At 42.3% G+C, this 11,066-nt stretch overlaps 1 protein-coding gene across 16 annotated transcripts in view; it reads left to right on the forward strand.

The window, feature by feature from the left end:
- Window positions 1-10,944, forward strand: part of ENTPD5 (ectonucleoside triphosphate diphosphohydrolase 5 (inactive)) — a 36,468-nt gene extending 25,524 nt beyond the window's left edge. For 15 of the 16 annotated variants that reach the window (XM_067730604.1, XM_067730657.1, XM_067730561.1 and 12 more), the window contains 5 exons: window positions 486-587; window positions 1,294-1,434; window positions 2,407-2,463; window positions 3,525-3,640; window positions 6,896-10,944. In XM_067730604.1, the coding sequence (XP_067586705.1) occupies window positions 486-587; window positions 1,294-1,434; window positions 2,407-2,463; window positions 3,525-3,640; window positions 6,896-6,982 (503 nt within the window). In that variant the 3' untranslated portion in view covers window positions 6,983-10,944. The remainder of the gene's footprint in view (window positions 1-485; window positions 588-1,293; window positions 1,435-2,406; window positions 2,464-3,524; window positions 3,641-6,895) is intronic. The other variant, XR_010941935.1, reaches the window with a different exon arrangement.
- Window positions 10,945-11,066: the final 122 nt, after the last annotated feature.

The following is an 11,066-nucleotide window of genomic DNA, read 5'->3' on the forward strand; positions in this document are numbered from 1 at the left end:
TCCTCACCTTAAAAGAGGTTTTGCATTTATTTTAATTTTTATGGTGTGTGGTTCACAGTAAGCTATTATTGTGATGAGTATATAGCATTTCAGAGTTTACATTTTCAAGTGTATTTTATTTAAGCCTCACAACAATCAATGAGAAAAGTAGAACCGTATTTTTTTCCCTTTTTTTAGAAAGGAGGGAACTTATTCCATTGTAGGTTTTAGATTTGAGATGTGATGAAAGCCATCAACCCCTCTGCCAAATGGACATAAGCATGAAAGTTTGCCTGTAGTTTCAGGGGGTTCACCAACCCCACAAAGCCCATCTATGAACCCTGAGTTAAGAATTCCCATCGTAGTATGCAGTCGTGGAACTAATTTCATATGATTTTAAGGCCCAGCCACCTTGATAATTCCTTTCAACCTTACTGACTTCTTGCTTTCCTTCCTCTCTCTTTCTCTCTCACACCCTTGCCTCTTTGTGGTCTGGTTTCTTTCAGGAATTGATGGACACACTTTCCGAAGTGCCTGTCTACCAAGATGGTTGGAAGCAGAGTGGATCTTTGGGGGTGTGAAATACCAGTATGGTGGCAACCAAGAAGGCAGGTGATATTTTTTCACTGGTTGAAATTACTTTTACAGTAGAAGTCTGCAAAAGTTCCATGGGAAACTTTTTCCAGAGCTAGGAGAAGCTTGTCTTTTGCAGGAACTAGTTCCAAATAGATGCTGATGTGCCTTCAAGGAGTAGTGTGAAGTGACAGTGAACAAGGCAGCTGTCACTCTGTGTTCAGCTCTTTCCCTGCCCAGGTGTTGTGGATCCATTAGAAACCTCTTCTTATCCTGGGTCTAATGTATTGAGGGTCTCTGCCCTCAGCAGGGTGAAACTGTTTCAGATCCAATTAATGTTTAGCTATTTCAGTTATAGAATTGAGACGATAAAAAGAATAATTGATCTTAGGTATTATAAAAGGCGTAGACCTTAAACTCGAGGAAAAAACTTGATTTTTCCCATGAAGGAAGCAGGTGAGCCTCTGCATACTTCTCATAAATGCCATGAAACATAATGCTAAGGGGCAGCTCGAGGTCGGCTGTGGCTTTTTTGGTGAACACAGGTTAGGGAGGGGACCTGCCGTGGAGAAGTAAGTACTGGTTCTCCAGAGGGATGAGGCTGCAAAAGTTTGTTCATCTTTGTCTGTAAGCCCTTTGTCCTGAGCCTCAGCTCGCCTTGATCCTCCTGCTGTTCCACTGGCTTCAGCAGCTTGCCTCTCACTTTCTCACCTTGCCCCTGTGCACCTTTTGCCCTATCAGGGGAGGCGGGCTTTGAGCCCTGCTATGCTGAAGTGCTGAGGGTGGTCCAAGGGAAACTTCATCAGCCAGATGAGGTCCAGAGAAGCTCCTTCTACGCTTTCTCTTACTATTATGACCGAGCTGTTGACACAGACATGATTGGTAAGTTCACTCCAGGTGTCAGTGCAGGGGGGAGACTGGGCAGGGCTGTGGTGGGGAAGGGAAAGGGACAAAAGGAGTATTTGCAGTGCCTTGTTAAGGTGGTCACCGTACTTTTCTCCCAAGTCACCCAAGTGGAAGAGTGAATATGATTTCGAATCTTTTGGGGCTAGAAGATGGCCTAAACAAATACACATGAAGTCTTTTATTTCTTTAAGTATTTTTATGGAGGTATAATTGACATAAAATAAAATGCACATATTTGAAGTGTACAATTTGGTAAGTTTTGACATATGTATACACCCATGAAACCATTACCAAATTCAAGTTAATGAACATATTCACTCCCAAAAGTTTCCTCTTTCCCCTTTATAACATTTTTCCTTATAATAGTAACACATTTTGTTTAGCTGTGAGAATGTATATATGTGATCTGTCATGGCCTGAGATACGAATTAATTTCTTATTTTCTGACATGTTTAATGGCCCCTTTTTAATGGGCCTATTTTTTAGCTATAGTTAAATATACATAACAGGGCTTCCCTGGTGGCGCAGTGGTTGAGAGTCCGCCTGCCGATGCAGGGGGCGTGGGTTCGTGCCCCGGTCCGGGAGGATCCCACATGCCGCGAAGCGGCTGGGCCCGTGAGCCATGGCCGCTGAGCCTGCACGTCCGGAGCCTGTGCTCCGCAGCGGGAGAGGCCACAACAGTGAGAGGCCTGTGTACCACAAAAAAAAAAAAAAAATATATATATATATATATATATATACACACACATAACATAAAATAGATTATAAGTAAATAAACTGTATAGATTATATTGTAGGGATATGTCATGTTTGCTTATCCCATTCTTTAATGTTGGAAATTTTATTTTTAGTTTTTCATTATTATAAATAGGATAATTTCCTAGGATAAATTTCCTTATGTTTCCTGGAAGGCTTTTTGACATCAACTACTGTTCTGTTTCATTTCAGATTATGAAAAGGGGGGTGTTTTAAAAGTTGAAGATTTTGAAAGGAAAGCAAGGGAAGGTAAGAGTCAGTGGAAACCATTGAAGGTGAGCCCGTGAGGCTGCCACCCCCAGTGACCTTAAAGTGACCTAATGTGCTTTGGCCAGCAGAAAGCCTCCCAGAAGGTTGGTTTCCTGTCTTTACCAGGAGTTAAAAGCATTAAGTGGCAAAGAAAAATATAAGAATACAAGAGACTTTGGAGAAACGGTGAAAACCTTTTCTTCTTTCCACATTTCTTTCTTCCTTTCTTTAAAAAAAAATTGAAAAAGTTTTATCAGTGGTAATGAAACACTGAGCACCAGAATATACGGAAAATAGCCACAGAGGCTTCCTTGAAAGAGTTCATCAAAAACGCAAATAGGGCTTCCCTGGTGGCGCAGTGGTTAAGAATCCTCCTGCCAATGTAGGGCACACAGGTTCAAGCCCTAGTCCAGAAAGATCCCGCATGCCGTGGAGCAACTAAGCCTGGGCGCCACAACTACTTAGCCTGCGCTCTAGAGCCCGCGAGCCACAACTACTGAGCCCATGTGCCACAGCTACTGAAGCCCGGGCACCTAGAGCCTGTGCTCTTCAACAAGAGAGGCCACCTCAATGAGAAGCCCATGCACTGCAACGGAGAGTAGCCCCCGCTCACCACAACTATGGAAAGCCCGCACGCAGCAACGAAGAACCAACACAGCCAAAAATAGATAAATTAAAAAAAAAAAAAAAGCAAATAATTGTTCTTATCCAGTGGCCCTGAAGTAGGGTTAACTGGTATTTCCCTGTCTTAATATATAAGGGCCTTAGTTGAATTAAGCCCCAACTATAAATCATAGAATATATGTCATAGCAAATAAACTAGGACCCATGTACCTTTGAGTAGATTAGATGTCACATCAGAAATGTGCTGGTTCTTGATGAGCTGAGGTCTTGCAGAGGCTGTCAGTGCACAGTTCTAGCCTCCAAGACTCCCAGGCATCTGGGAGAAGGAGAATGGAGGATTCTGCTTTGCTTATTCTCAGTCTGTATTTAGAGAAAATCATACACCTCTCAGTTGGCTGCAAACTTGAATTCCACTTTTCTCTTTCTGTCACCTCCAGTATGTGATAACCTGGAAAACTTCACCTCAGGCAGTCCTTTCCTGTGCATGGATCTCAGTTACATCACAGCCTTGCTGAAGGATGGCTTTGGCTTTGCAGGCAACACCGTCTTACAGGTAAGAGAGAGGACACTGGCATCACATAACAGTCCTTTTATTTGGGAGTTAGAAAGAAAGTTAAAAGCTTGTTTAGGGGACTTCCCTGGTGGCGCAGTGGTTAAGACTCCACGTTCCCAGTGCAGGGGGCCTAGGTTCGATCCCTGGTCAGGGAACTAGATCCCACATGCATGCTGCAGCTAAGAGTTCACATGCCGCAACTAAGGAGCCCATGAGCTGCAACTAAGGAGCCTGCCTGCTAAGAGTTCACATGCCACAACTAAGGAGCTGCAACTCAGGAGCCCGCCTGCCACAACTAAGACCTGGCACAACCAAATAAATAAATATTTTAAAAAAACAAAAAAACTTGTTTAGTAATCAGAGTGGCCATAGGTGGAGTTTTGAGCTAATTTTATTCAGGCTATGGACAAGGCACTGTGCAAGGCACCATGAATGTGGGAAATTGCCTTGATACAATGGCAGCTTCTAAGTACCATTGACCCTTGAATAACAGGTTTGAACTGGGTCCACTTATACATGGATTCTTTTTAATAGTAAATGCTACAGTACTACACTATCTGTGGTTGGTTGAATCCATGGATATGGAGGGCCAGCTATAAAGTTATATGTGGATTTTTGACTGCACGGGGGTCGGCACCTATAACCCCCATGTTGTTCAACAGTCAACTGTATATTACTAGGCAAGCTATCCCAGAGGTCACAGAGCCAAAAGGCTTGCAGCCCAGGTTAAGAGGCCCAAGTTACATGGTTTATTAAATCAACTTCAAAAGTCAGGGTGAGGAACTTCCATGGCGGTCCAGTGGTTAAGAATCTGTACTTCCACTGCAGGGGGCATGGGTTTGATCCCTGGTCAGGGAACTAAGATCCCACATGCTGCGTGGAGTGGCCAAAAGCAAAAAAGAAACAAAGAAAACCCACAAAAGTCAGGGTGAAAAGCAAGGGGAAAGAAATGGGATAGGTGAACACACAGGATAGGGTACATACAAGTTGGAGGTGCTGTACTTCCTGAATCCTGGGTTAATATGTCCTGCCTCTCTCTGCCGATGATAGTGTGGTTACAGGTACTGTAGCTGAAGTTTGATCAAGGGGGCACAGGACAGAAGGTGCCGGGGCCATCACACAAACTTGCTCTGTTTGGAGGGGCGCAGAGGCACGTGCACTGGCCAGTAGCATTAGCTCACTCATTAGCCCATTAGATGGTTTGATGGTTCTGTTTGGCAGAGGACATGAGGGACCTCTGCCAAAGAGCATCACCAGTGAGTGGCTTATTTAAGACCTCGTGAGTACTGAATGCCTTGTGTAGTATGTCGTATGTATTTTGTGTGTGCCTCATATATTTAGTGCCTCTGGAGTCTCGGGTCCCTCTCTGTCTTCCTAACTTTATCTGTAGTAACTTATTTATTCCAAACACATCTTATGAGTTTCATCCATCCCATATATAATATTTTTTTATCTTCCATACCATAGTTGAATAATTGCACATTATAGTTACAGAGATGATTGAGATTTAATCTTTGTCCTCAAATTGCATAGTCTATTAGAGGAAATGTGACAAAAATATAGTTGTGGCACAGGGCAACTTTGAACTTTCGGGGTCAAGGAAGTAGAGATTGTACTTTGTTTATGAAGCTCCTTCCTTCTCTTGTGTCACTTCCCCTTTCTGTTTCCTCATTTCCAGATGAGTTTATATTGCCCCATTTCTTGTGTTATACAGATTTCATAAATTCATTTGTATAAAGGTATTTGGATTTAATGTGTTGTTATACCTGCTGAGAATATTGGCATTTAAAGAGTTACTTGCCAGTAGAGTCAGTATAGTGTAGTGTTTAAAGCATGGGCTCTGTTGTCCGTCAGATCTGGGTTCAAGTTCTGATTCTGCAAGCTTACTAGCTCTGTGACCTCAGATGATTTACTTCCCCTCTAACTTTTAGGTTCCTCACTCAAAACACAGGGATCCTTAGAGTACCTATTTCTTAGGGCTGTTATAAAAATGGAGATAAAGCACAGTGCCTGACACATAAGAAGTTATTAATATTGGTTTAATTGTTAGTATAGGTATTTCACACCAGTTGGAGCTAGATTTCTGGATAAGAGAGGTCATCCTGAGCCCTCAATACATACCAAGCTAACAACTGCCTCTACTGAAGCATCAGCAATAACCAAATCATTTAAGGACAATTTCCTGCCGTTTCCATTTCTGCATCCTTTTAGTCTTTAGTTAAATGGCAGCAGAATTTGTATCAGGGGTGAACAGTCCTCTGTCCCAGAGATCACTTCACTTTGGCATCTATATCCCTAGACTGTCGGTCCTAAGGACAGAGGAAGAACATTTTGGGGGCATGGGGGGCACTCCCAGTTTGACTCAGGGGTCACAGACTAAATCTCAAGATAATGATTCACACGCCATTCTTCTCAGTTTTTGGCACAGTGACTATAGACTAAGTTTCATCAGGTTAACACAGGTATTGTGTCATAAGAAGTTAGTACTAGAAGGAAAGACTAAAACCAGTTTGCTGATTTATAAACCTGGGTATGGGTATGGGTATGGTGGTGGCATCTTTATTCAACAGTAGCTTATGGAGAATTCCAGTAAAACTGATAAAAATGAAGCTGTTTGGTTGAATCAGAGGTCGGGGACCTGGAACTCCTTCACCGTTTTGCCTCCCTGTCTCCTTTGAAGCACTGTCAAGGAACCCCTAGGATTCTGAAGAAAACAATTTGATATATTGACTAATCTAATCCACTTGTTATGTAGTTGACGAAATCGAGTCTAAACTTTTGCCCAAGGTCACTGAACTAATTGAGGTACAACCTGGCCTGGAATGCATTAAATGCCTTGGTTTGTCATTAACTAGTGCTTAAGAAGATGCACTTGCTTACAAAGTATGAATTGAGAAGCTTAGTATGTTCTTTCCTACCCCTGAATCTATTGCTAACTCCTGTTATGTTTAGTTTAGGATTAGGGAGAGAGTTCAGAAGCCTGTCTGTCTAAAAGGTCCTCTCTAGAAGTCCTGGCTTGAGACCACTTCCTGGGCCCAGAGATTCAAGGATCAGATTGGCAGGTGTAGGGGCAATGGGCAATGGCAGGATGGGAACCTACAGAGAGGGTTGGGAGAAGCCTCCAGAGACTGGCTACTCCCAGTTCTGCCTTGGTTTGGCCATGTGGATGATCTTTGCAGATATTCTCCGCTTGTTGTGCTTGCTAGAGTTGAAAATTGAATGAAAATATTGACTTTTTTTTCTCCTTCCCAACAGCTCACAAAGAAAGTGAACAACATAGAGACAGGCTGGGCCTTGGGGGCCACCTTTCACCTGCTGCAGTCTCTGGGCATCTCCCACTGAGGCCAAGCCGTTCCTCTGAGGCCTGCATTTGTCAACCTTGTTAAAGGGAGGACGAGAGAGGAGAGGACTCAGTTGTATTCTGAGCTAGTCTGGGGACAGCCTAGACTGAAGCCCAGCAGCTGATTTCATCTGGAGGAAGGGGCTTTTGCAGACAGGTCTTGCCCTTGAGTCTAGAGGTTTGGACCTAATTAATTTTACACCTCAAATGTGAACTATTTCCTGACCACTCTTCGTGCACAGCTGGTACCAGAGTCTAAATCTTTGAGGTTCCTTGTGTGTCACAGAGAGCCAAAAGGAATAGCTTTGGAACTTAACCTTGGGGAACCCAGGGATGGAACCCTGGGAACCAAAGAAGAATCTCATTTCAACCCTTTCAGTGCCTCATTCCTTTGAACATTTTAATTTTCCTCTTACATGTTACACTCAGCTGACTGATTGCAATCCCATGACCTATCAACACCAGTATTTTCTTTTCCCTGCACGTTGCCCTGTCCCACCTTTATCTCCACTCACCTACCGAAAAAAAAAGAAAGAAAAAAATACCTGGTTTTACTTTCCATGTGTAGTTCAAAGAGGAAAAAAAAAAAAAAGCCGTATCTGGGGAATTCCCTGGAGGTCCGGTGGTTAGGACTACGAGCTTTCACTGCCAAGGGCATGGATTCGATCCCTGGTCGGAGAACTAAGATCCTGGAAGCTGTGCACGTGGTGTGGCCAAAAAAAAAGGTACCATATCTGAAGTTATGTGATCCGGCTTTGTGTCAGCACCAATCAGCCAGCTGACAGCCATTCTAAATCTCAGAAGGATGGAGAGCAACTCACGACTGGGCAGAAGGGAGGCCAGCCAGTTTCTAGGGACATGTTTTGGGAGGGTGTGGCTGCCTTCTACAGACTACCTTCTTTTAATTAACTTTTTATCAGTAAACCGTGGAGTAATGAACATATCCTACCTTATAGGAATGTGTGTGTGTGTGTGTTTTCAGTGCTAGTACCTCTTTTCTCAGGCTAATGTGTTTATAGTAATTTGTCATCCTAAACTTTTCTTTGTATTTCTAAGAAGTACATCTATACCCTAGCTTTTGGTCTGTGGTGAGAGGCCTGTGGCTGTGCTTTTCAAGGATCTAGACTTTGGCAATAGCCCCTTTCAGTTTGTCCTTTTATTCTGTTTACAGCAGTGTCTCTTTCTGCCCTGGCCCCTGATCATTTTAGCTAGCATCCTCTACATTATTTGTCTAGTTCTAAGGTTTCTGAACCCTTCTTGATGATACCTAACATTTGATTTACTTGGCCATTTTGGCCCACATCCATACAGTGGATGTTCACTTTGAGTTTGAACGTTCAGACCTCTTGATTTTGTGAATTATGTCCCCTAAAATTCATGATCTTGTACTTTCCCACGACCGCCATTTCCTTGTCTACCCATGTGACTGCTCTTGGACTTGAAAGATCTTCCAGTAGTCTGGCTTCTACACCTTGGCTCTTTACCTCCAGCTTCTTTCCAGCAGAGTATCTCCCCAGACTTGTACTTTTCACAGTAGACTCTCTTTCAGCTTTTTCACAAAAGATGTTAAATATACCTGGCCCTCACAGCAGTCCCTGGGGAACCTTATTTTTAAAAGTATTCCATTGAGTCAATAAATATTTAACATCTGATATGTGCAAATAACTAGGCAAATTTCTATACCCTCATCCCTCCCAAATTTTAGTTTTTCAATTCAATGTGGATTTTTTTCTTCTTCACAGTGATTGTTTAAGTTTTATTATTTTTGGCTGTGTTGGGTCTTCATTGCTGTGCACAGGCTCCCTCTAGTTGTGGCGAGCGGGGGCTACTCTTTGTTGCGGTGCGCGGGCTTCTCATTGCGGTGGCTTCTCTTGTTGCGGTGCACCGGCTCTAGGCACATGGGCTCAGTAGTTGTGGCTCGTGGGCTCTAGAGCGCAGGCTCAGTGGTTGTGGCTCATGGGCTTAGTTGCTCTGCGGCATGTGGGATCCTCCCAGACCAGGGCTCGAACCTATGTCCCCTGCATTGGCAGGCGGACTCCTAAACACTGTGCCACCAGGGAAGCCCTTCACAGTGATTTTTAATTATACTAAGGTCACCTTTATACCTACTGTCTCTTCCTCCAAAAATGCTAATACAGAGTGAAATAATAGAATCTTTAGAGTTGGACAGCCCAAAGATATAATCAATCTTCTACCCATTGCAGAACTCCCTTAACACTTCTAACAGGTTGTCATTCAGCTTCTGTGTAGGCATGTTTCCAGACAACTCATTCCACTTTGGGATTGCACTGATGTTAAAAAAAATCCCTCCTTCTCAGTAGTCTTAGTTCTGCTCTAATCCCTCCTTCCACAGCCTTTCGGTCTTCTGAAGAAAACTCCCAAGTCCTTCACATTCTTTTTATCACTTGACTTCTAGACCCCCTTCTCATCTTTGTCTAGAGTATGGTGTTAGAACCAGTCATCATACACGAAATGCTGTTCTGCAAGATTAGGGGGAGACAATAAAGACTCCTCCAGCTTGATGGGTTCAGAGAGGTAAGATTTCCTGGTCTTTATCACCACAGCTTGTCTCTGTAGCTTTTCTTATAAAGGCCACATATTGTTCAGCAGACATGTTCGGTCATCCCAAATACTTTCAGAATTCTTGGGTAGGTGCATTATAACTCCAGAAATGTATCTACATGTTTTCTGATAATCTTGATTAGAATATCTGGAGAATTAACCAGTTTATCCATTATAGGAGCAATTTGGAATGAGACTTTTTATTTCTTAGAAAAAACAATTTGTCTGTAATGTCCTTTTTGCCCCTCGTGTACCTTTTGGGCCTCTTATTAAGAGTCCTACAAGGTCCAATCTTGATGGTTAGGTTTTCTTTCTGTAAATGTGTTACATATTTCAAATATTAGGACATGGCCTAGCACATAGTGGATTTTGTGTGTTATCATCATCATATGAAAACACTGGGTTATGGAGGTCCTTGCAAGGTGTGCCTTAAAATTCTTGTCTTGCCTGATTCTGTTTGCATACTTTTGCAGAGTCCATGTTCTTCATACCTGGGCTACCTTTCCATTTTTTAATGAAAGATGACCTTTTTTCCCTACAGTGACCTTTCTGGACTCTGCCAGTAGTCAACACAGCTTTTTCCAGTAGCTGCCATCTTTCATTCTGGGCACATTTTTTCCTGAGATTCCAGGAAGGTTTGTGACATTCACACTTTTTTAGTATCTTATAAATTTTCCACATTTACCTGAAAAGCTCCCCTGTGGTAACAAATTTTCCATTCCCTAAAAATATTTCCCAAGAATAGCTTAGGTTGGGTCAAAAGCAGACTGTTCTCCTTTCATCTGCAAATCAGACTTCTGGGCAAGATGTTGTTTGTGGTATACAGATCTAATGGATCCAAAACTCTCTTCAACAGGTATCTCTGGTACTGTGAGGTAACCGCTTCTAAAGTGCACAGTAAAACAACCCACCCCCACCCAGGCTGGCACCAGCCTGCAACCACACATGAACAAATTCTGCTGCTAATCAGATTTTTCCTTTTGACCTAGTTCCTGAGGTCTTTAAACCTGTGCAATGAAATTATTTATTGTTTTATAACAGAATAGTGGTGTCCCACAGAGGAACCATAAATGAAATACGGTGCTGTGATGAGGAAATAATAACTAGCATTTTAAGATTCGGTTTTCTTTTCAGAAAGTCTAATATACCTATAATAAAGGTTGAAGCAATTTGTGTTTATTTTGCATTCTAGTGTTATTAATTTTAAAACAGCAATTCTAACAAAAATGCATCAATTGACTATTTCTAATTCTTATCTTTATCAAAAAACTGTATAAATTTACAACCAGCATTTTTTTTTAATTATATAAATCTTCTCCTTAGAAAGGACTGCTAACAAGTGAAAATGAATGAGACAGCACCTTAGCAATTTTTTAGTAATAAAAAGTTCTTTTCAATCAAATCATAGTCTTCCTTTGGGTTTTTTTTCTTGGCTTGGTTGATATGCCCTCCTCACAGAAAATTATCACTCATTATTTGAGCTCCACAGGTCCATTAAGCAGAGAAGAAAAAGAGACTGCAGAA

The sequence above is a fragment of the Pseudorca crassidens genome, chromosome 1 (assembly GCF_039906515.1).
Source record: "Pseudorca crassidens isolate mPseCra1 chromosome 1, mPseCra1.hap1, whole genome shotgun sequence".
In the NCBI taxonomy this organism is placed as follows: domain Eukaryota; kingdom Metazoa; phylum Chordata; class Mammalia; order Artiodactyla; family Delphinidae; genus Pseudorca; species Pseudorca crassidens.